Source organism: Rhipicephalus microplus, chromosome 5, assembly GCF_043290135.1.
Source record: "Rhipicephalus microplus isolate Deutch F79 chromosome 5, USDA_Rmic, whole genome shotgun sequence".
In the NCBI taxonomy this organism is placed as follows: domain Eukaryota; kingdom Metazoa; phylum Arthropoda; class Arachnida; order Ixodida; family Ixodidae; genus Rhipicephalus; species Rhipicephalus microplus.
In genome coordinates this window covers 63,077,258-63,103,108 of record NC_134704.1, presented here as the reverse complement: position 1 = coordinate 63,103,108, position 25,851 = coordinate 63,077,258, and the positions used below count along the sequence as shown (strand labels likewise).

The 25,851-nt window shown below is 45.6% G+C and overlaps 2 protein-coding genes across 2 annotated transcripts; one reads left to right on the top strand and one right to left on the bottom strand.

The window, feature by feature from the left end:
- Positions 1-2,742: 2,742 nt before the first annotated feature.
- Positions 2,743-3,530, bottom strand: RpL23A (ribosomal protein L23A). Its single transcript, XM_037425388.2, has one exon. The coding sequence runs from the start codon at positions 3,431-3,433 to the stop codon at positions 2,780-2,782; it is 654 nt and encodes a 217-aa protein (XP_037281285.1). The 5' UTR covers positions 3,434-3,530; the 3' UTR covers positions 2,743-2,779.
- Positions 3,531-3,725: 195 nt separating this feature from the next.
- Positions 3,726-25,511, top strand: RpS4 (ribosomal protein S4). Its single transcript, XM_037425389.2, has 6 exons — positions 3,726-3,785; positions 4,080-4,157; positions 6,837-7,017; positions 14,162-14,431; positions 24,738-24,867; positions 25,362-25,511. The coding sequence occupies exons 1-6, from the start codon at positions 3,783-3,785 to the stop codon at positions 25,486-25,488; spliced, it is 789 nt and encodes a 262-aa protein (XP_037281286.1). The 5' UTR covers positions 3,726-3,782; the 3' UTR covers positions 25,489-25,511.
- The last annotated feature ends 340 nt before the right edge of the window (positions 25,512-25,851 follow it).

Sequence of the window (25,851 nt, the reverse complement as noted above, 5' to 3'; positions counted from 1 at the left end):
AGCTAAGTGTATGGGCTGACAGGCTTTAGAGGCTATAACAGTACTCCAGGGGGGTTGCCTGCTACTGTTCCCAAATGGCTTTTCAAGTTTTCAATCATGGCTGTGATGGCCACAGGCGTTGGCAGAGGGTGCGAAAGGGGAACTTGCCCCCTCCCCTCAACAACCCACTGTAATAACACAGGTTTTCACCACCAAGACAAAATCATTCTGATGCTCATGGTGGTGGCTGTGTTTTAATGGGGCTGAAGTGCAGATAGGCTCTGTGCACATTGAACACAGAGACAACTGTGCTCTGGCTTGCTTATATTTTTGCTTGAAAACATTGCTCATAACATTTTTGTCTTGACTATTCTTCGACTGAGCATGCACACCAGTTGTGACCTGGAACTCCCTCTCATACTACATGCTGATGAATGTGCACCTGTCTGTCTCTGGTTCTCTCCTCCTCTAGTGAGAGGGTGGTGTTGGCGACGCCACCTGTTTGAATGCTGGCAGTATCCTGAAACCTGGTCTGTACTTGACCGTGGCTGCACCTATACCTATGAAGGGGGGTGGAGGTAGGCATGAAATCTGCCCTATGCATAGGCTCAGTAGGGAGGGCGGGTGCTGTGATAAACCTTTGCAACCCCTCCCCCCCCCCCCACCAATGGGAAATTCTGCACACGCTTATGGCTGCATTAGTGGTGGCAACATGACTAAACGAAGTGGTTGCAATATCTGTCCTCCTGTGCCTGCATGCAAGGCATGGCTACCTCTTTGGGGAGTGAGAGCACTTCTGCCCCACTGAGTAGAGCCAGGAGTGTTTGTGCTCTTGCCTGAAAAGAGAGCCACATCACCGTTTAAACGTTGCATTCCTCGTATTTGTTTTTAATTTTGCTTTTTTGCTTTAGTTGGCAATGGTAGCGACCATGCGTAGTTTGACACCACCATAGCGGACACCTCTGTTGTTTGCCGCATTGGTGCAGGTTGTTGGGGTAATGTCGACAAAGCCTATGTAGTGCATGCAGCTATATTTGCTGGATGGGTTGTGCTACATAGCTGCGCTATGTGCTATGTAACTGTGCAATAGGACAATGGCAAACATGCGACTGGCATTTCACGCGTATCTTGCTGCTGCCCCACAGAGAGAGTCAAGGCCTTGAACGTTTGATCACATTGTATGGGTATTTTTCCCCACATCTTCCTCTCAACAGGTCTCCAGAAGCATGCTGCGTTCCAGTGGCCCCCACTTCTCACTGTGAATGCACGATGCCCCTATTTCTGTTCTCTCAATGGAATTCGCCATTAGTGTGGGCATGCGTCCGCTTATACTATAGAAATGATGCAAAACTATTTCTTGTAAATATACAACATCACTACTTCTGATCACATGCGGATCCAACTTAGCAACAGATGTTAAGACGGCAAGTGCCAACTACCGTAAAATTCTCGGCAAGCGCCTCCTTAAGGTTAAAGATAATCCAGAAGATTTGGGAGGGGGCCTTGCTTCGTCATGGAGCAACCTTAAAGGTGACAGAGGAGAAGCTGCTAAGAGTGAAAAATGCGTACCCGTGGTTCTAATGAAATCTGAGTACAGAAGCAATAACTGTTTCAAAAATAGCAAATGAAACAGTAAAAACGATGGGAGCGGAGTGGGCACTTGCTCCCAGTCATTGGCGCATAATGGAAACCTCATGGGGAAAAAAAAGGGAGGTGCTTGCTCAGCATTACGGTGCTTGACGGCATGGGTGCTTGACGGTACTCTTCAACCTGAGAATTGAGAAGGCAAGTGTACACAAGCCATAGTAGAGCTGTCTTGCATACAAAGGGTATCTCGGACATTATACCCAATGAACGCCCAAGTGAATGCAGAAATGTGAAGAACTGCACGTGTCCATTCGAGTGAAAGTTGTACTTTTTACATTAATTGGCACTCAGCGATGTTACACCTGCTGCATTCAATACATAGATATTCAAAATTATCTAAGCAGATTGCTTATCATTGCACTTCTTAGCATTAAAATTTGCAAATACATTGTCTGTAGTTAGTTAGCTCTTGGCTAGCACTGAAATTGTGTGAGCACTTGTTGGCTCTCGGTACCAATGATTGACCTACTGGCACGACATACTAGCCATGAACTTGTTAAAGTGGACAAAATTAAAAATATCAAGTGTAAATTTTCCAATGACGAGTTTGTACGCCCCTGCAAGTGGCCAATATCGCTTGTACATATGGGATTGTTTACATGCTTCTTTAAATGCAGGTAAAATGAACAGAATGTCGGTTTGTGCCAAATACCTAAGTTCTAAAAACTGGCGAAGCAGGCTGTGAAAGCACCATGTCGCTCTAGTTTTCAATGGCAATGCAAACTGACACTGCAGTATACTGTTCATCCTAAATCACTTATCTACAGACTACATACGAAGCTGGTGCATCTGTGGGAACAAAAACAAAGGTAATAATGAACTGACCACGCAGGCACATGTGAACAGCGGACTGGTCCTGAACATATAGCGTTAACATTCACGCACAGTGTGATACCTTTCTGGGTAACGTGTCGAAAAAGTGCCGCATTCATCTGAAGCACGTGAGAACCACGTGTTCAGTTTGTCTGCCATAAAAGTAATCCGTTCAGCATTTAACGATCAGGCAAAAAAAAAAAAGTGGGGGTTACGCACATTACGTAAACCATCAAAGAACCATCAAAGAGCGTGGCTAACGATGTGCTACTGCAGCACCAGCGCGAACGAAGAGACGAAAGGTTACCGTCAACAGCCGCTTTATTCCACCGCCAACAGTTTATATGATGCCGATTTTGTTGGCCACATCCAACGCATCATAGTCGGGCGCCAACCTCACGTACGCCTTCTTCTGTCCGTCCGGCCGGATGAGTGTGTTCACGTTGGCGACGTCGATGTCGTACAGCTTCTTGACGGCCGTCTTGATCTGGTGCTTGTTGGCACGCAGGTGGACGATGAACACGAGCGTGTTGTTGTCCTCGATCTTCTTCATGGCCGACTCGGTCGTCAGCGGGTGCTTGATGATGGAGAACTGGTCCAGCCGTGTTCGGGTTGGGACACTGCGGCGGGGGTACTTGGGCTTGCGATCCAGGCAGAGGGTCTTGGGCCGGCGGAACTTGACGGACGTGCGGATCTTTTTCATACGCGTACCGTGCGTTCCCTTGATAACCTTCTTGCGCATAGCCATCGCCTTAGCACGGGCCTTAGCCTGACCTGCGGCATCCTTCTTTTTCGCTGCCTGCTGCTTCTTGTCAGCGCCCGGTTTTTTGTCGCCGGACTTGGCCACCGGCTTGGCAGGGGCTTTCGTTGCCGACGCTGCGGCACCGGCGGGCTTCTTGGCTGGGGCAGCTGCAGCGGCAGGCTTCTTCTTTTCCTCTGGCTTTTCGGCCTTTGCCGCAGCGGCTGCTGGCGGTTTCTTACCCTTGGGAGGCATGTTTTTGTACGGACACGCGCAGCTAAGGACTTCGCCTCACACGTGTAATTTACAGAAAGGATAAGCCTAGCGAAAAGAGCCAGCAGATGGCGCAGAACAAAAAAGTACCGCAGAAAATAGCGTCAAATGTTCACGTATAATTCAATGAAAATTTAAACGTTAGAAAAAACCAAACAAAATTATTACAAAACATTTATTGGGTGCATTTTAGTTTAAAAATTATACGTTTACTGTGTGTTTAACAAACCTTGTACTTCGATCAGCCAATCGGAAGTTCTTGCTGTCGTATGCGCGAGCTTGTGAATACAGTGCATGTTGGGATAGCTCCTTTTCATGGCTGCCTTCTAGGATGGTATGTACTGCATCTTTTCAATCTCGATAAATCCGAGCATATCTTTTTTCAAAAGCGTAATACTAGCATTTGTAATTATAAAGAGACCTGGCTCCTTCTTTTAGGTGTATTATTGTTATTATATTTTGCTTAATTTTACTTAAAATCTGGAGCCGCTGTCAGGCCGACTGCACTTAATGTGCTGGTATGTGAACCGTGTTGTGTTGTCCGCATGTAGCCAGTTCTTATTTTAGGTCACTCATTGGATCGCATATTGCCAGTGTCTGTTACTGACGAATGTGAACTTCTCTGCAGGCGCGGGGACCTAAGAAGCACCTCAAGCGTTTAAACGCGCCGAAATCATGGATGCTGGACAAGCTCGGTGGAGTCTTCGTAAGTAGTTCTTTCGCGACGTGCAGCATTGCGAACGTTGCTTGTCAAATCGGCAGATGGATGTGTTGAAGCATTGAAAAGGAAGCAAGCGTAAAGTTGATGTTGAATTTTTACTAGCTGTTTGGAACATTCTACACACGTCGGTTGCGTCGAGTCACGTCCCAACTGAGCACCTGAAAATTCACCTTGCCCACTGTAGTTAGCTGACTTGTTTCTAGGGGATTCAGGGACGAAGTCTGTCAAAAAACAAGCTCATTTTGGCTTGTTACGTGTGTTCCGCCTCATTGAGCCACTCACAACGCAGAGCGCATGCATTTCATGCCGATCTTCCAAGACGTGCATTTCACGGGCACTCCGTGTAACCAGATATATATGTGAAGGAACACACATTATGATTGAGTACTGCAATGAAAAAAAAGCGTTTAATATTGCCCAAATGTATTATTGCTTTCACTGCGGCAATTTAGTGCTCGAAATGTTTTTCTGGCCTGTCGACTACTGGGAGCGAGAGTACCTCCTACCTCTGCAAAGAGGGATCACCGAACCTCCTTTGCGAAATTCTGTTTATGTTAGTTTTTGTAAGGGTGGCCGTGTGACAAGGACCGCATCTCCCTCAACATAGACGGAGTTGTACTAGTAGTGTTTGCGGGTGTCCCTTTGACAAGGGTATTACGTCTGCAGCGTTGCATCTGATCGTGGCATTGCAGCCTGCAGAGAAATTTCAAAGTGAGGGGACAGCCGACTTCGCAAGAAGCTGAAGGATGGCCACAACTGTAGCTGAAGACAAGCGAGTGTCGCCCACAGTGCTTGCTGCTCTGCGCGAAACTTGTTGCCGCAGCTGGTCAGCGATGGCACTGAGCAGGCAACCTGCGCTTCGGTGTTCCCTTTAAAGGGGCCCTGCAACACTTCTTAAAACACTGCTGATCGGTGGTAGAGGCTTTCTAAAACACTCTCGCCAAATATTGCAGCACAGCATGCAGCCTGGAATTCATAATAAATTATCAGTAAGCTAAACATTACTTTCTCTTCTCATGACAGAAGACACTCAAAAATCACTCTTAGAAGGCCATCTATCAGTCATTGGCCGATTTGAACATGACATGCTTGGTGGTTACAGGGATTGCCGCGAGAGGTCATGATTTGTTCACGTGTGCGCATGTGATCACACTCGAAAAGCCACATATTCGAAGAAAAACAAAAGTGCTCAATGCCACAAGGCGGGTGTGATGTATTTTCTTTGCCCCTGCCATCCCTCCCTGCTTAGCTTCCAGTGCTTTCGTCCGGGTTAGGGAAGAGAGAATGCGATTGCGATGTGCGTCAAATTTTGTAACTCCGCTCGTACTGGATAGGTTCTTAAAATTCTTGAGGCAGTAAGCTCTTTTACTGAATCCATTCCACGGTTGCTTGAAAAAACATTTCTCGGCCCCTTTATCTGTGGACCCTTCTGTACAAAGCCAATAATTATGTTAAGCTTCCGGAATGCGTGAAATGCTGTAGTGAGACAGGCGTAGGCAAGTAGAGCAGAAAATGTTCTGTTAGAACTACAGTTCAGCCCCTCAATAATGAAAGCCATCGATAATGAAAGTCTCACAGCAGTGAATAAATCGGGTGTCCCTGATGTGCGTTCTAGAATTCAATGAGTTAGCCCCCTCTAAACAAGGAATTTAAAAAGCACTCCTGGAGTTATGAGTTTGATGTACGGATCCACAACATTCTTTTTTCACCTCTTTGAGCTTTTTGTGAACCAAGTTATAAAATTGCATTACCACTCATTCACGTCAGGCACGTAAGTTTCTTTTAACGAGCAACGGTGCACTTTATATTTTGATGATAGCAACAAAACATATTTTATGGGTTTTTTCTCTTCTTTTGCTAACATCTCTTCTGGTAGCTAGATCGGCATGTTTCAAGTGAGCAAACCCTCAAAAGCTATTTCATGCCAACGGATATTCTATCAACTGTTTAACCAGATTGTGCGTGCTACTGACGCACATCTCCTTGTGCTTGGTGAGATCTCCCATGCTCTGCTTATGTGCAGTGTTCAGCCTTTCGAAAATAAACCGCCTCTTACTGAATAGCGCAAGTTCTGGCTGCTTATGTGCAGTGTTGTTCAGCCTTTCGAAAATAAACCGCCTGTTACTGAATAGCACAAGTTTTAGATGCTTTGGTAGAAGTCTAATGTTATTGCTTAAAGCTGCGAAAGGCAGAAAAAAGTGATATTGCAGAGAAGTTGATTTTTCTGTGATGGTGTGCTTATTTTCTGTTTTCATTATAGAATTCCCATGAAAGCTATAAAAAAGTCCCGGCCCTGGTGCTTTCGTTATGGAGTGGTTCAACTGTAACATAGTTTCCATTGAATTCACAGTAGCCAATATCTCAGGGTGCCAGTTCGTTGAGATGCCGCCTAGACTAGTACTCCATGCATAGCAAGAAACAATGACATCGAAGCAGTGCTGGTGATTCCTTGCATTCTGTTGTGTTCACCGTCAGCACGGCTGGTGAACAGAAGAAAGTGGGGAGAGTGCATAAGAACTCTAGGACTAAATGATGGTGCCCTAGTCATGGTGGCTACCATCTTAGAGTACCTGGCTCAGAGAACGGGACATCGTGTGAAAACTGTATAATGACCGACGGAAACGTGAAGCTTTATGTTAAAATGTCCCACTGTACTATCCCCAGGCTCCCCGGCCCAGCACCGGACCCCACAAGTTGCGGGAGTCCTTGCCGCTCATCATCATGTTGAGGAATCGGCTCAAGTACGCTCTGACGGGCGCTGAGGTGAAGAAGATTGTCAAGCAGCGCCTCATCAAGGTGGACGGCAAGGTCCGCACAGACACAAATTACCCCGCTGGCTTCATGGGTGAGTGTTGAGTTCTTCAGAGTAGATCTTTCAGCTGTTGATCCTGCTGCTGGTTTATTTTCCACCTGAAAAAACTGCCACATCTACGGCATATGCCTGCATGACCCATGAAGTGAGCTTTACTGTCGTTTAATGACAGCTGCATGACTCATTGATAAGCATATTTTACACCTGCAAACTTATTTGCCTGGGAGACACTGTACAGGGTGTCTACCAGCCTGGAAAAGTCAGGGAATTTTTACCCTTCTGAGGTCGGGGGGTACTTTTGGACAACCTATCCAGCTCATGGAAACTGACGGCGGTCTGACTATCACAGAAATAAGCATCACCAAGGACTAAAGCTAAAAAAAGCCGCTTCTTTTGCTGTAACTACAGTAAACTCATAGAAGAGGTGTGAAAAAAGGCAGGGCATAAAGGTTGCTTTTAGTGTGAAGTGAAAGGATACACCGACCGAAGGAACACAGTTAACTGACATTTCAGCAGCTGATAAAGGAGCCGTATTCACAATAAGTCATTAGAAAAGCCCAGCTTATTTAAATACATGTAAGTACAAAACTACATAATTAAGAGTACATGTGGCAAGCAAGTGTCCCATTACTCCTGTCAGAGTATGTGCAGTTGTCTGTATGTGCAGGGATTCTAGGTGCAGGCATGATGCAAGCATCTTTTCTTGGCCAGAACACAGCTGCTTCATCAGTCAATTTAGTGGTCTGTAAATTCCACGTGTTCAGTGAGGGCATTTGAGGCTGTGCGTCGTTTTGTGGGGCCATATTCGTATCAAACTCCTTTCTCAAAATTGCCAGTCTTACCAATGTACAGTTGCCTATGGATTTTTCAGACTTCACAAATGCACCATCGAGGTTCCCATTGCACTAATGCATTTCCGTGGCCGATTTTTCGGACGAATTTATGTGCCAGAGTTCGATTTTCTGCTCTATATTGGCCGTTTTTAGCTATGCTGCTCGGAAAGTTGCCATGTCAGCTCCAGCCAATCAGTGGAGGCCAAATGGAACACCGCTACAATAGCTTCTCTGCACGGGCCGGCACCATCCAAAGCCTTGGCATGGCTCTACACTGCCGGTCTGGGTCCAACAATGTGCCTACACTATATGTATGCCCACAGAGTACACTATCAGTGGGGCACCTCTAATGCCTGCTTCATTCGCTGCCTGTGGGAACATTGCATCGGAGGGAACTCCTCCAACATGACAAAATCGGAGGTCATTGCTGCAAGCAGAACATGGTGCCACAGAGCGATGCTGAGAGCGCTAGAAAGGTGTCTTTTCACGGCATCTTTGTTTATAACATTGTCTTGCACTCCCCACCTCATTAACAGTGAACATTATCGTCACGGTCTCTGATGAAGATGACAGTGATGGCCGAACCCACATTCGCGGTGCAGTGCCGTCATTACAGATACAAGTGTGATAGGGAGTCTTTTGTTGAAGAGAAAATTTGTCCTGTGGTATTGTTAGGCAGGACAGGAAATATGCAAAAGAATGTCAATTCTAGTATGAATGGAATATAAATTAAGCAAAAGACTGCCTTCAACTATTGAATTCTGTACTATCAAACTTGCTATTTCGAACTTGTACAAATCTAGTTTTTCTTGACAGTGAAATATTTTTTAACTTGCCAATGCTTACATATAAGTGCGTATAAAAACAAATGGCAAAGCTGAACAAAATTTTTGCCTACTATTTATTTATATTTGGTGGAAACTGTTGAAAAGTTCTAATTTGAGAGTCCACAAAATGAGGGCCCACTAGGGGAGGCCGGGGGGCACCTCGTTGTTACACCGTACTGTGTTAAGGGGAGACGCGGGTCGAAAAGTCGCGTTTTTTTTCCAAATTTCACCTTTTCTGTTTTTTGTTGCTTTATCATCTTTATACATTATATTTTGACATCTGAAAATATCACAGCGAAATAAGCATCAGAAGTCAGTGAAAAACGCGTCTGAGTGAGCGGCAGTGACGCGCGGCATCACGAAATTTACACAAAACGGGCTGCTGTTCGCGTGCTCGCGGGGCCGCGAAGAGAGCTGTCCGCCATATTGCGGCCGCTGGCTCGTGTAGAGTTGTCCTTACTCTCCACGATCCCGGTTCTTGAAGTCTCGTACGTTCACGAAAAATCTAAAAAAAAAGCAACAAAAACAGTCTTTTCCCGCCGTTTCAAACCGCGCGCCACTAACGCAGGGCCGCCATTGGCTGACAGCACCCGTGTTTTCTTGCCGTAGTTCGCTTCACTGTTTTCCGGAGTTATTTTTCGCTGTTTTCGTGCGATGGCAAGCCCGAAAAAGGCCGTTGCCGACCATCGGAAATACAGAAGTAAGAACAAGTTCAGAGGGAAGCGGCGGAGGACGTACAAGAAAGCCACCGCCAACGAAAATGTCCGCGACGGGCCAGCGGCCGGTAGGCCTAACATCGACCACGGCAACGTCGACCATGGCAACTGCGACGACGAGATCAACGCTGCAGTGAATTTTGTGAGTGCATCGCAGAAAAAGATCGCGTTATTCGAAAACGACGTCAGGCCGAATGCCGATCGTGCCGAAAGCGTAGTGCTGTGCGAGTTGGGTGCATTGACGGCCGTCGTCGCAGGCGCGGCATGCCCCGTTTGTCACGAGAGTAAACTCGCAGTTCGGGCACCGAATAAAAAGCGGAAAGGCCTTTCGGCGTTTCTGGAGCTACACTGCGAGAATGCGGAGTGCTCGGAGAGCATCCTTTCGTCCGCGTACTCGTCGAAGCGGGTCGCGTCAGATGGCGGCCGCGGTGCAAGCAGAAGCTACGACAGCGGGAGTTCGCGTGACGCCTTTGCCGTGAACCTGAAAGTGGTGCTTGCAGCGCGTGCCGTCGGTATCGGGCATGAGCAACTTTCACGATTTTGTGCAGTAGTTGGATTGCCAAACCCTATGCACCATAAGACCTTCCATGCTATCGGCAAAAAGATTCACAGTGCGGCAGTGAAGGCTGTCTGTGAAAACATGCAAAGGGCACGCAGCGTCACCAAAGAGGTGGCTGGTAACAGTGACGTGCCAGTCATGTTTGACGGCACATGGCAAAAAAGAGGCCACAAAAGCCACAATGGTGTGGGAACTGTAGTGTCCTTGGACACTGGTTTGTGCCTGGACTATGAAGTGCTTTCCAACTTCTGCCTGGCGTGCAGTTTGCATAACGACATGGGAGGCGATGAAGAAACATGGCAGGCGTTTCATCATCCCGTTTGTGAGAAGAATTGCGACTGTTCTTCGCATGCCATGGAGGCCGAAGCTGCAGTGCGCATTTGGCAGAGGACTGTGGACTATGAGACACCCCTGCGGTTCACCATCTTCCTAAGCGATGGAGACAGCAAGGCCTACAACGGGGTCTGTGATGCCAACGTGTACCCTGACACTCCAATTGAAAAAGAGGAGTGCACCAACCACGTGGCGAAACGTCTGGGCACCGGCCTGCGGAAGCTGCCAACGCCACTTCCACGAGGGGAGAAGCTGAAGGAGACCACCATCCAGAAGCTTCAAACTTACTTTCAGGTGGCCATTGTGAACAATCGGGGAAATGTCCACAAGATGTACACTGCCATATGGGCCTCATGTTTGCACTCGTGCTCAACAGACGGTGCTGGAAGTCACAAGTTCTGTCCTGCAGGCCCAGACTCGTGGTGCAAGCACCGACGTGCTGAGGCGCAGGGCCAGCCTGCACCGTGCCACACCCCCCTCCTGACCAAGGCCCAGGGTTTGGCAGTCCTCCCAATCTACAAGCGTCTCACAGATGCGAAGCTGCTTGCCCGGTGCCTCCACGGCAAGACACAGAACGCGGCCGAGTCCCTGAACAGCAAAATATGGCTGCTGTGTCCAAAGACCCGGTTTGCTTCCCGGACTGCTGTGGAAACAGCCACAGCCATTGCAGTCCTGTGGTTCAACCGGGGCCACGCGAGCTTTGAAAAGGTGCTGGAAGAGCTTGGGGTGCTTCCTTCGGAGGCCCTGGTTACCCTCAGCGACCGCCGAGACAGCATGCGCATGCACAAGATGAATGTGCGTCAGACCGCTGAGGCGAGGGCACACCGTCGCAGTGCAGCCAAGAGGGCCCGGGTGGAAGAGTCCTGCCGCACCAGCCGGGAAGGGAAAACCTACGGTGCTGGAGAGTTTTAGACAACTGATATTCCCTCTGGACATGTGTGTATGTGTTCAGCACAAGTTTCGTGCTACTGCGTTTTTCATTTTTGTAAATACAGACTTTCAAACTTTCAAACGCGTTTTTCTCATTTCGCAATTTTGGCCAATTTGCATTTTTTGCGGGAAGTGTTTCGGGCACTTAGAATGGTCATACGACGACGAAATTTGGCACACACATTGAGGAGAGTGCGTAGGGTGCCGATATCTACTTGAATCAGCACAACCTATCAGCTGTAAATATCTATTAATAAATTTAATGGTGGTCGAGTGGAAAAAAAAGGGTAGTTTGCTACACAGATGTTTTTTTCATAGTTTCAAAGTTGGAGCACAATTTCTAGCTAGATATCGGCACTCTATGGCTAATAGGGAGCAAAAGGAGCCATTGAACAACTCTCTGCATGAACATTTAGTATGCGCGAAAGTTCCCGGAAAACTTATCAAGTTTCACCATTACTTGAAACACAACTCCCAAACTATTGCACTTATGTAAAAACTGATTACAGATTTGGAATCAGGAGGAAAAACTGCATCAGTGGTCCAATTTCTGAAGCTCTAAGTTGAATAACAAAAAAAAAGTGCTTTCGAGGAGCGTCTCCCCTTAAACCGTACTGTAAGATGCTTTGTCATTACATTGTTGTGTGGAGAGTAGCAGGAAGAGGCTGCTATTCTTGAGCTGTTGCACATTTTCCCATGATTACATGTGCATGCATACACTGTATGATTATCTTTATCAGCTTGATTGTTGGAAGTCCAGGAAAGTAACTGGTGATCATTAGAGGCCGGATTTAAAGCACTAAAAACTGTCTTAGGGGCCAAAAATAGGCGGGCAAAACACTGTTTTAGGCTCCCAAGATCGTAAACATAGGCACTAAAAACTTTCACAAAATTCATATTTTCGAAGAAATATGTCTGCGATCTGTGTCTACGACAGGAAAGCAAACAAAAATGCTTTAGTTTATGGTAGCGCAAAGGCATAATAGTTTAGCATAGACATGCATTTTTTCCCCGCAGGGTTTGCAGAACATGGTCTCTCCATTTCTATAGTCCAGCATGGTGATTCAATGAATAAACATGCTTCTGGGTTTCTCTCTTTTCGGCATGGCTGAGAAGGGCTACACAGGTGCAAGTAGCGAGAGCGCAATAAGCCAGAAGCATCTTTTTGTCTAGTAATAACTTGGCCTAACCGCGCAGGCCATATTTTTCTTCTATCTGTGCACACCTTATAGGGCCCTTATGCAAGCTTCAGAATTCCGGAAAGAGAAAAGTAGTGCATGCACTGATCGCTCACAATTTGATCTGCCAGGATTTGCAGTGCTACATGCGCCACAAGGAGGTCAAATGCCAGACTGAATACCGCTTGACCTTCATCTTACGGCGTGCACCCCAACATGGTGGAGGTGATGAAATGTTCCTGCGTACGGCAAAGTTGCACGTGACACTGCAAGAACTATTCGAGATGACGTGTGTGATCTGTGCAATCAATTGCCTGAATAGAAGTATCAAGGTTGACAGAAATAATAAAACACCCAGACAGATTCTATGCACATTATTTTTTAAACCTTATATTAAGCTAGATGCGAGCCTAAGCTGTCTCAATTTCGTTTGCGTTGGTGTTCTCGCATCGTGCCAATGCCAACATTCAGAATGCTTGGCGTGTTTTTTGGCACATCGTCTTTTAAGTGCCGGTGCGATCCTGTGTATCAGGGTACCAATACGTGATCCATGTCAGCCTCTCCAAACTTGCATGCTTAGAGGGATCAATCTCGCAGAAACAGGCAGTTCAATACAGAGCACTTCGATACGACAGAACACTGCTTTCGTGCACGGCCTGGCATAGGCATGTCATGCGAATGTAGCCGACGTGCACATGGCGTTCTGATGCGTTAGCGCCGTGTGATCCTTCAGCTCAGAGTTGACCCGATACCATATGGGGCGGAGGAGAAATTGGGCTTGCCAAGTCTACGACGAGTGAGTGGTGAAAGTTTTAAGCTCACTTTCTCACATCATGCTTTCGCAGCTTGTAATAGATCACATAAAAATTCTAGTGATACAAAGCTTTTCATCGAAGACGAAAAACTTCCACTGTCTTAAGTAAAATTTCTCATATGACCTAGGGAAGCGTCATTTAGGAAGTAAATGACAAATTAACCAAAAACCACATGGATATTTTTCTTATCTATACTTAACTTTCTCCTGATAACACTATGGATTCGCATTCGTCCTTCATAGTCTTGCCACTGCATAGAAGCACTTCCTGCTCCTTACGCAAATGAGAAGACGTTAGAGAGATTGCGAGCACACGAGGCAACGCAAATGAATACATGTGTAGAGGGTTATTGATCTTCATGTTGGCTAAAAGACTTTGTAAACTTGACAGTGCTGAAAGTAACTCATGAGATGGAGTATAGGGTGCACCTCACAGTGTTCCAGAAGCTAGATTTTGCCGTGTAACATGACTACCGTACTTCAGCGGTACTTGACAGCAAAATTTGAGGTTAAATAGCTTTTATATAGGCACCGGTCTTGCAAACAGGTATTTAAAGGCACATATAGAAATTTAGGCACAAACCCCAAAACAGGCATTTATATTCATTTTAAAAACAATATAAGAACTGTTCTTATCCTCTTATTCGTGCTCATATGTTAAAATTCACGATAAAAATGCAAAAAACAAACAAAATAGGCATTTGCCTCTAATCCGGTCTATGGTGATCATATATGGCTGTTATATTTCAGTGTCCCTGCGAAACGACATAAACTTTTATGCATGTTCTTTCAAAGTGTCTGCCCTCTCTGCAATGCAAAAAGGGCCAGGCAGAGCTTGTCTTGTTAGGATGCCCACAGCTCGAGTGGTGCTGAAGTGCGTTTTACAAGTGTGGTGTCTTGTAGCAAAAGTTTTTGTGTGCAAGCAAGCTTGTGATGCCTTGCTGGTGAAATGGCAGCTTGGAGACTCGACGGTGGGCCTTTATGCAGACGTGGTGACGATCGAGAAGACTGGAGAGTTCTTCCGGCTGCTGTATGATGTGAAGGGCCGCTTCATCCTGCACCGCATCACACCCGAGGAGGCCAAGTACAAGCTGTGCCGCGTCAAGCGGGTGCAGGTGGGCCCCAAGGGAGTGCCCTTCCTCACCACACACGACGCGCGCACCATCCGCTACCCCGACCCCCTCATCAAGGTCAATGACACAGTCAAGGTTGACCTGGCCACCGGCAAGATCGACGACTACATCAAGTTCGATTCCGGTCAGTCTCCTTGCCTTTTCATGCGTATGTAGGGAACCATTGCATAGGTACTACTCTCAGGAAAAGCATTCTGCCACACCCTAGGTGGAAAGTTGCATAAACTTGTTGGAACTCATGGAAAGAAGTAAACCATGTAGACAAAGATGCAAGAGCAGAAGCTTGTGTTCTCTTTTAGTTTCCTGTACAGACTCTGTGTGCCTTTCTTCTACGAATAACACACTTCAGATATAGTCTCATTTAGTGCAGTTCAACAGCAAAGTCATGGTGCAGCACCATGAAAGCTCTTGTAGAATACTGAGCTTCCTGTAGCATTTTATTACCTTACTGCTATATTGATGCATTTAATGTAAACCATTTTCTCTTAAGCCTTGCTGAAGCATTTCTTACTGGAAAAACTTGCTCTATGCCCAAGGCAATGAAAACTGGTTTACTTGTTTATATTAGTGACATTGCTTGCTCTCTCTCTTCCCTTTCTCCCCTATCTGTGCCATTGCTTAAGTCTTGCAGTTTTCCTTCCAGAGTTTTTCTGTTGTGGTCACAGTGCAGTAGTGCTTGTTACTTTTCGTGGTGCAGCCAGCGAACAAACCCGTTTTATGAATTGGCATTTCATGGTTTGGTCCTCCAGTTCAGCTGGTAGGGATAATCGAAAATGGGGATCATTCTCAAATTAGCACATCAAATCATGTTTACCAAGTTTCTTGTGCCACGTCGCATGCAGTTTATTCTAAGCTGTCCTTTTTCAAGGGAAAGAAAGAAGGGGAATTTTAGAGGGGGAAAACTGCTGCTATAGCTCAGTTGACTGAGCATTGGAAGCATTCAAAAATTCCATGTCTACTTGACCTGGCATTTTCATCATAAGAAATACAAAATAACATCCCCATTACTTTCCTTGGCTTTTTTGTTGGGTCTAATTAATGTTTGCTCGATTAAAGGTACGCTTTAAATCGAGAACAAATTTAAACTTGTAAGAAGTGTTATTTCAAGCTATATACACGGTACTCTGCATGCAGTGCCCTGGTTGAAAACGTGTGTTTACACAGTTTGTTACGGACTTTGCAATTCATGCACTACGGTCGCAATCGAAGCCATGGTTACCCTTTCAAACGGGAGCCGTGGTCAATAAGTGGACCAACAGCAACGGCTTCCGACGGTCGCACTACATCGCTCATATTCGGTGTAGGGCATTACCATGAGAAACCAACATTCATTGCGCATGCGCAACAACATCCCCTGTTTTTACGGGTGTGGCCATGGCTTTCTCTAAAACACAGCCCTGGCCACACCACAATAAAGAAATAGAGGGCAGTGGTTCCAAAATTTCCTCGACTGGGAAACCCACCAACAGTGAGACCCTCCCCACTTGATGTAATAGAGGGATGCCGCGTTTGGTTTTGCCTATGATAAAAGAAACATCGCTACTACCGTATAAACCGGACTATAGGTCTAGTGGGAATATAGGTCGACCCCTCAAGTTCAGGTTACCGGAAAAAAAGGGAAAACAACCATTTATTTGTGAATTGGGCGCACCGCATCCCGATCGTCGGAGCTCCCCTCTATCACCATCGAAACTGCTCCTATTCGTCCGACGAAGCAACACTGTCTTCTGAAGACGAGAGTTTGTCGCTCGCCGCCTTCCACAGTGCGTCGTCTTCAGTGCCATCCAGCGAGTTGCTGATGCAACATTTCTTGAAAGGATTTTCCACCATGGAATCCGGCAAGGAGCGCCAGGCGAAAGCAGCCAGCCACAAACAGTCGCAAGCGGAGGCCTCTAAAGGTGGCCCGTCGGTGTCTTGGGGTTGTCGCCGGACATCTACTCTTGGTATTCCAGCCGCACTCGGTCCTTGAACAGCTTGTTTAGTACAACGTCGAGCGGCTCGAGGGTGGACGTCATACCACCCGGTATCACGACGAGGTCCGTTTTCCCGTCGCAGAGTACGTGTTTCACTGCGTCGGTCAAGTGGCCACGAAACGCATCCAACACCAGCATGCAGCGAAGACGCAGCAGTGCACCTGGCCGACGGTTCCACACCGCTCGTATCCATTCGAGCATCATGGCCTCGCCCATGTATCCCTTTTTGTTGACGCGAATGACAACATCGGCGGGAACACTTCCTTCGGCATTGTCTTGCGTTTGAAAATGACGAAGGGCGGAAGCTTAAATTTCTACCATCTGCCGTGCATGCCAGCATGACGGTGAAGCGGGAATGCTCGTTGCCAGTGGACAGCAGCTTCACATCCTTGGCACCGCGCTGCGTGATCGTGGTCGACGAAGGCATGTCGAACCACACGGGGGTCTCATCGGCGTTGCCAATCTGCCCCATCATGTCGTTCTGCTCCCGAAGCCGGTTTACAAAGTGCTGAAAGTTTATGAGCTTGTCCTCGAACTCCTCCGGCCACTTTTGACAGATAGATGTGCGCCGCCGGAGAAAAAATCCTTTGCTCCTTTGTGTTGCATAAATCGACGCACCCAAGAGTTCAGTGCACGAAACTCTTCTCTCGTGAGCCCAGCTTCCCGAGCGAGTTCCACGGCTTTCTTGTGAATGTTATCCACGGTCACTGGCAGCGAGCGCGCACGAACTTCCCGCACAAAGTCCGCTAGCTTATCCTCCAGCTGCGGATGAACGGCACTTCGTCCACGAAACATTTTTCGAGGATTGCACATCTGCAGCTTCCCTTTCTGCGCCCTCCAATAGCGCACGCTTTTTCTGATACTCCAAAGCGGCGCCATGGTCCTTCAATACTTTTTTCTGGTCATGAAACTCCCGCGAAAGTTTCATATAGGGACACAAGTGGCCACCAGAGGCGCCACCGTAAACAGGAGGGCATCGATCGGCCGCGCTTGGCAGGGCTGTAGCGCGTTCGCGGAAGCGTTTCCCATCAAATACACTTCTTCAGATATTTTCCTTCTCCGTGTTATCGCTAACAAATCATAGCAGCTATTAGTATTGTCAAAGTGGTCCATGATGCGCGTTGTCAAATTGCCTAAGTCTTTGACTGCTGGCAATGTTTTAACTGAGTTCGTCTGTCAAGTGACGCGCATTCGTAGCGTTCCTAAATTTCTCGATTCCTGCATAGCCGCTTTTGGGGCTTAAACCGAACACTGTGACTGGTTCTAGATGACTGAAAGGTTAACATATTTTGCGCTAGAGATTGCGGAGCAGCCGTGCTCTGGCTGCACGTAACGTTCATTTTCGGAATAACTATCACTTTATTCCATATGGCATCACGAAGCAGCCAATAGAAGTTCGCGTGCCAATAAACAAATCTGTGTATCAGGGTGACTTGACATTAATAGCCTTGAAGTACCTCTTGAGGGATATCGTTAGTGAAACATAGCTGAAAAATTAAAAGCTCAGAATGAGACACCACAAGACAGAGAGGGATGCTCAAGTTGTGCTCTTTTCTTTTTTTTCTTTGATGTCATAATTAGCGCCCCTGATTTTAAAGATTAAAAAATGAGATGAAACTGTTGTGAGCTGCTAGATATAGGCACTACGTGCTATTTCGAAGCGAGAGCTTTTGTTTTTACGCATGCAGATTTGATAACGCAGCCGAGTTTTGATATACGCGGCTTTTTTTTTATCCATTCCCATGTACTCTCCCAATGACCACGACTTCTAAGTCCGCGTTCTAATTAGCCACCCTGTTCCTTCTACGCGCACATAGAAATCAACCAGGATCTTCCTTCAACCCAGTTATTCAGTTTAAACGAATCAGTTGTACATGAAACTGCATTGCTCTTTTTGAATATTTCTAGAGATTTTCTTTATGCACTTAGATATCTCTTTCAATCCAACTTGAGCTTTTTATGTGCGAGATATTTCTGCCTAACGAAAGCAAATCTGTGTGCCACTTACCTAGCAGGGGGTAACATTTTGAATTTGGCAACTACGCTACGCGGCAATCGTCGAGAATTCGAAACTGCCATGAGCACAGGCACATAGTTTATTCAAATCTGCGTTTCAAAACTGTGGATGAAAGTTGGGAGACGGAGTGGATGACACAACAAAAATCATTGAAAAAATTTATGTCCCTGGTTTCCTCCCTCCTTTGGCCGGGCAGGATAAACGACGTCCGCCAGCACGAAACAGTTTGTTCTGCTCACGCGTAAAAAAATGCAGACGGCACTTAATAAAAAAGTGCACAACTTCTGCCGTAGTGCTCACGAAATGTGAGCCACAGCCAACACTGGCCGAAGAAGTGCGGTCGTCCAGCAGGATGTTCTCAACAATGTTCATGTAAACACTGGCACAGGCTATTTTGTCCACCGTGCACATTTCCACATGTTCTTCCACAATTTGCAAGAGCCGCAGTAATTTCTCCGATGGCACTTGCAAAAATCCTCTTGTCTTGATTTGAGTCAATGCAGTTGGCTCTCGGGAGTTGCTTCTGAGTGTTTGGAGGCAGTCCTTGCAGCTTATTTTAGCAAACTTTTTTGCTACATACCCACCAAGGTAATCCAAAATACAGTCCCTCGTTGACTCGGGATGAATCATGTCTTGCATGCATTCAGCAGGCTCCAGCAGTATATCGTCAAAAAGAACTGCCAAGGTATCAATCTGAAACATATTTTGCGTTATCACAATGGCCAGAGTGAGAAATTTGTAAAGTAAAATATAAAAATGCAGAATAAAACTTCTAGGCGCTTAAGCAAAAAAAAAAAAAAAAAAAAAAATTTTTTTTTTTTTTTTTTTTTTGCTTAAGCAAGTGATCTTATCTTCTTTCTAATATATATATGTGTGTCGTAGTAGTAATAAATCAGTTGAAAGTCTGCGCTCGTCCTCGTCTCTTATGTTAGTTGTCTGAAGTTTTACGCGCCTAGAAGTTTTATATGGATTACCAACTAGCCCAATCCCACACTTTACTTAAGCAGAATAAAAGTCTGTTCTATATCATACGACCAGACGTGCATGTCATTAGCATCAAAAAGCTAGACGACATTCAGCACGTTTACGATGCACAAACACCCTACAAGCAGCATTGGTGGGTGCTATTCAAATGTTTACCTGATTAACAGTAGGCTCTTTATGTTGAAAGAGATCCTGCATTTTCAAGAGGAGACGCGGACCATCCCCTTCAACCGAGGCTCTCTGTGGAGGACGGATCAAGTTGTTCACCGAGAGCAACCGGTAAATGAACAAAAATTGCTGAACAGTTGGCTGTCCCCCTGCTCCAGCGACATGTCTTGCGATGCCAAAAAATCTCTGAAAAATATAAAAGTGTGAAGAAAACGTCTTCAACGAGCAAAAACGTTTAAATGTACCTCGAGGTGGTCTTGTCCAAAGTTGCCAACTAAAACATAGCGAAAGCCACAATTCAGCAGCTTTTCAACAAGCGTCACTGTGCTGTGCAAAGTCATTCTCAAAGCATTGCATGTTGGCTTGCTGAGAAAGAAGAGTTGCTTTTGCTTTGGTAAACTCTGGTTGTAAGTGTGCCACCTGTCAAGCCATTCGATGTTCTCCTTCAGCGTCTGAAAAACAATCTGATTTAAGTGGAACTTCAAAGGATGTGACAGTAGGTTTGAAATATTAGGGCTTACAGAAATGTGTTCCGCTTCATTGTACTGCACATCTTGTGGCCTTTTAGAATTGAAGCAGTCGAATAGACTATTCATTCGCCTCGCAAAATCCGAAGTTGCTTTGGAGCCACGAAGTTTCACACATTCTTCTCTACTGCGATAGAAGTCCATTGCTGAAGCAGTGCTTTCACTGAAGAGCTGAAATGTTTTAGAGAAGTTATATGGCAGAGTGTTGTATTCTGATGAAGCAACACCACTTTTTGTTACACATACTGATTAATGACTCATGCTAGAGCAGCTGTTATGTCTTACCTGGACAGCAAGTCTCACACTCAGTTTTTGGAAAGCGTTGGGGCTGATGTGAGCTTTCGTAAGCTTTGGCACAGCCCGAAGTCCAGCTTGCTGCTCCTCGTAGTCCAGCAGAGCTTCAAAGTGGGAATGCTGTACTTCTTTGTCACCAGGCAACTGTTACATTTATAAAAAGGCTGTGAGACAAAGTTAGCCAGAGCACTGTGATGACTTATCTTAAACTGTTTTACGCACCAGGAACTTTCCGGCCTTCAAAAGGTTATTCCTGATGCACTTGAAGATGTGCGGCGGGTCAATTATAGCCTGAATGACTTTGGAGGAGTCACATGGATGCTCAAACGATGTTGATACTCTTGTGACATCACCACTGACACCTAAAAGAAAGGCATTTCTATTATTAAAATCACTTACTAAATACCTTGAAAATAAATAATGACTGCAAATATTTACCCAAGGAGTTCAGTGCTGATCGGTTCGAAGTTGAGTTATCGCAAGTGACTGCCTCCACAATGACGCCGGCATTCGATAGGAGTACAATGCACTGCAGGATCAGTTTGGCAACAGTGGATCCTGGTGCAGCCCCGGACGTGCAAAACGCTCCGACAGTCTGCGACCAGCCACCAAGGAATGGTCGGAAAAGGAACACCAACACGTGGTCCCCATCTTTCACTTGGTCAGTCGGCTTCGTGTGCTCTGCTAAGTCCACCTTTCCAAGCAGTGCCATATCCGATTCCCTGACGTGAAGGCTCTTTCTCACGCTCATCTCATCAAACATGAGGACACCTAAAGAAAAAAAAATATTTCAGCTCTTTACCTAGAGTCCAGAAAAATCAAATGCAAAAGAAAAAAAAAGATAAAAACCTCGCCGTTCTCTCTTTGGAATCTTTTCCACTTTGTCTTTGAGGATGTCAAATAAATTTTCATCAAATCCGAAGCCGGCCTTCAGATTTTTCAGATAGGAGTAGAGTGTGCGAGGGTGTGGTAGAGGCAGAAAATTATTCTCGTGAAGAAATGTATAAACTGCTGTGGATTTGATTTTCAGCAGTAAACAATCGTAAAGCCATTCCTTTTTATACCTGCAATAAATAAAATGCAATTTTTGTGGTCACGATTCTGCTACAGCTCAAGCAAACAGCACCATCAAAGTAAAACAAAATATTGCGTTTTGTCCCACGGCTTCACTTAGTAGTTTCTGTCAATATCCAGAAAGCAAACGAATGCGCACCGAACATCGCACTTCACATAAAATTGCACACACACACAAACTTTACAAACCGGATCTTACCGTGCTGCTTTCGCAGACTTCATATTTGCTTTCATGATGCACTGGTCTATAATGAGCTTCTCGCGGTCTGAAAGCTTGTGAATATCTGCATACACTCCATTCTTTCTATTCGCGTGCGCCTCCGCTTTTGTGAGTTTCCGCTGACATGACTGAAGCTGTTGCTTCACGCTGCGAAGTTGGGCCTTCACTCTCTGTAGCTCCGACGCTGAACAAACGGTGACCTCTGTTTGACACTCTGCATCAGCGTAGCCATTGCGATTCTCAGTTCTCACAACATCTGCAAAGAGTGAGAAAGGGCAATATTTATAAGGGAAGGAACCAATTTGGTTAGCGTAGTGAGCGAATTTTGTTAGCGTGGTGAGCGGGTAGGATACTTGCAAACTTTGTGCCAGACTTACCTTCGATTTCTTTGTCGGCTGCACTGGAGACGTCTGCATTCGCGACTGTCGCATCACAATCCGGAGAAAGCTCTCGCGGCCTTTTTAGAGGTGGGCCCTTCGTTGCACGCGAACGCTGCTTTGGTTTCGAGAGGTAGGAAGGCAAACCTTCAAAAATCCTTGGTACGGCGTCTTCCACCAGTCTCGGTCGTTCTCGGGGCAGCGAAACGATGTCTCCGTTCACAGTGCACACGTCCGCACGTACAATGTCACTGGCGTCGAAATGTTTTTCACACACGCGAGCGTACTTTGATTCGAACGAAAATCCGGCAGTCTCCTGTCGCGGGATCGCACGTTTCCACCTGACGCGTTGTTCTGCGTTGGCTGGTAAACAGAACAGGGAAACTTTTTCGACGGTGCCCTTGTATCCAGAATGACAGCCCGGCACGCAGCAGGTGTTGGGCATCGCTGTCAACACGATGCGACCGCGAAAAGCTAAAAAGGGGGGCGATCAGCACGACCACCACAACTCCGCGCCAACAGTCCGCTAATGGCGGCCAACAGAGCAGCCGGCCGGGCCGGCTTCCTCGTCCCCCGTCTAGCTACGCCAGCGCCGCGGCGCGGAAAGTGCGGGCGGTATATGAAGCTCTCCCATTGAGTGACGCGGGAGTTTCATGACCAGAAAAATATTGAAGGACCATGGCGGCGCTGAGCCGCCATATTCCCGTTTGCTTCTGCGAACTTAACATCTAGCTTAAACGCAGCTGAGTGCTGCCTCCTTGCACCGCTAGACATCTTCAGTGAGCGAAAAAAAAAAAAAGACCACTAAAAATGCAGCGCAATGTCAAGCGGAGCGAAAACTCGGAACAGATCAGAAGCAAATCGCGAACACAAAGAAAACAGACTGCAATTGGATTTGGATGCGGATATGGCCGCGTCTGGCTTCACAAGCACATGCAAGCCATATGTTGCCAGACAGCATCACACTTTTGGTAGACACCGCTATATAAGACGAGGGGCGACTTCAGCTTATTATTTTATTGAAAAAAGCTCGACTTATATTCCGGTTTATACGGTACGTTTGTGTGTAGCCTTTGTTATTTATAGATTCGTAGTGTATCATTAATCTCATTGGTGAACCTTAATAACTTTTAGATCGGAGAATTGTTTTCGTACAGAGCGCACATAGCGTTCTGCTGCTATTATATTTATGTAGGATATAAATGGTGCTTTCGTGCAGAGTGCCTTAAGCACACAGGTTATCTTGTAGTTTTTGCGCATTTACACGATTTTAGGTAGACTTATTTGAAATCAAAATATTAGATGTCGACTCAAAATCGAAAACTAGTTTAGGTTGTAAAGTCTTTCTGAATAATCCCCGCATATTTTCACAAAGCTAACTTTTCTGCACGGCTTTTAAGGGGGGACATGGGTGTTAGGGCTCTCATTAATTTTATGAACCAAATGTGACAAAAGTTGGCATGCTTACTTAGTTTGTTTGCCTGGTTCTAAAAATGTAGTGATTTTTTCTGTAGCTTCATTACTTAATTAAATAATCAAGATAATTTATATTGTTCTTACCACAATGGAAAAACAACCACCCGTCAAAAATTTATGAATGACATAGGGATTGACAGTAGAAAGCGTAAGACATAAGGAAGCACTTTTTTGATTGGGGCATTATTTTTTACATTACAGTACACTAAACTTCACAGCTCTTAATGTGGCCATTGTGTGGTCACACAAAGGCTAGTTTAAAAAACTTGCATCAAGATAAATGAAAATCTGCTTCCTATGTTGTGTGCTCCAAACATATAGCTTCATGCTGCAAAAAAAATATTCTGCTATCTGGAATAGTTTCCGATATATTGCAGTAATTTTCATGCAGGGTGTGCAAAATTGCCATTTTGAGAAAATGAAGAAAACATAGAATTACATGGCCATTGACATGTAAATGAATGCTAGAAAGCCTAAGGAGTGCAACGCGGCAAGCTGATCAAAAATTGAACGAGTACTTCTCCAATTAAGCACAGTTCATTGCATTGCGATACAGCACAGTTCATTGCATGTAACTAAATACAGAAATTTTTATATTAAAATAAAAAAAATGAAGCTGTCCAATAAAAACAGGCTTCCAGCATTGTTTTTTGTGCACATTTAGCTACATTGTACAAAAACAATTGCAGCTCTAGCTGTTCTAGGTCCACTTTTACAGACCAAGCAAAAGAAAGTGGTCAAAATCTGTGCTTCAAGAATAATGCTGTTAAAGCCATATTTCGCCGTTCCGAGATAAAAAATATCATGGCACACATACTTTCCGTCAGTTAATAAGCACCAGGAATGTAATAGGACTGATTGTTTGCACGAACGTGTAATTTCTTCTAGTCCTGTAGCAAGTTGTTGCCGTGTGCTCGTCTGCCGCGAGGCCGTTTATCAGTTCGGTAACTGTACTGACGCCGACATGCGACAAATGTGCATGTGTCGTCCACGATATATTTAATAACACGGCGATGTTTTCTGGCTTGTCCAGAATGAGTTATTTGTAAATGTCGCGAACCAAAGTTGCTCCCTTGCCCATCAATTTCGAGCCAATGTGACTAAATGCGGGAGTGTTTTGATGGTGATAGTTGCAGGTACGGAGCTGGGCCTCATTTGCACAGCCACAAGCAACTTTTAAGGTCGCTATTCGTTATTTTGAAGTGCTACCGAGATATAAATGAAATGAAATATGTAGTCGTGAAATATTTATACATTAAACCAATGAACACTTAGAGGGAGATTTTCGAAAAAATTGTTAATCTGAGGTTTGTGTTACAGGCAACATGTGCATGGTGACTGGTGGCCACAACTTGGGTCGTGTGGGTATCATCACTTCTCGGGAGCGGCACCCTGGTTCGTTCGACATTGTCCACGTCAAGGATTCCCAAGGCCACTCGTTTGCCACCAGGTACGTTTGTGGAGTGCCTCCATTTCTTTGCATTTGCTTAGTTTTATCAAGGGTACTGCATTTAGAGGTTACGTTTGGCAACTGCACATGCGTTCTACAGCACTGAACTTGGTGCAGAGCCATGTTTCACTTTTGAAATACGTGGCGATGTTTTTGCTGTTAAATCTTTCATTTCAACTTGTACAGTCATTCTGATTTCGGTAAACTTGTCTGTCAAATACAAAGTAGACGTTTTACAAACCATCATTTCTTCAGTACTCTATTTTGAAATGTGATTTGTATGTAGGAACGTCTGATTCATTTTTTTAGTCAGTTATGGTTTTGTGCTTGGGGAGCTGTGTGGATACCATGCTATGAGGAGAACATGATTACTTTTGTGATACACTGATCTTGTGATTGGTCTTACTGAGCATGGTGTCACAGTGATGGCTGGGCAGTGTCAGCTTTTGTGCTTTTGTGAGTGTGATTAAAGCTGGTGCACTGTGTTCGTGCAGGTTGAACTACATCTTTGTGATTGGAAAGAGCACAAAGCCCTACATCTCGCTGCCTCGTGGCAAGGGCATCAAGCTGACTGTTGCCGAGGAACGTGACCGGCGCCTTCAACTCAAGGCCCAGCACTGAGCCAATAAACCGACTTGATGCTTCCCCAGCCTCTTTTGTACAGTCGAGCGATGTGTGTTTTCTGAGTGCATCTCATGTCTTTCTTGTTTTCACAAGTCTGGCAAACGCTCACTGACACTTCATAATTTGTCAAGAGATCTAAGCATTTCAAATCTTTCGTTCAAGGCGGACGCGGTTCTTATACAGTGAAATCTTGATAATTCGAACTTGAACAGGCCTGAAAATTTGTTCGAATCCAAAGAAGTTTGAATTAATGAAAGCTAAATGAACGGAGGGCTCATCTTGTAGTGGCGCATGTGCCTTGAGCTAACACACAAGAGGGGAGCTTCAGAAGACTTCAATTTATTCACAAATCACAGGACA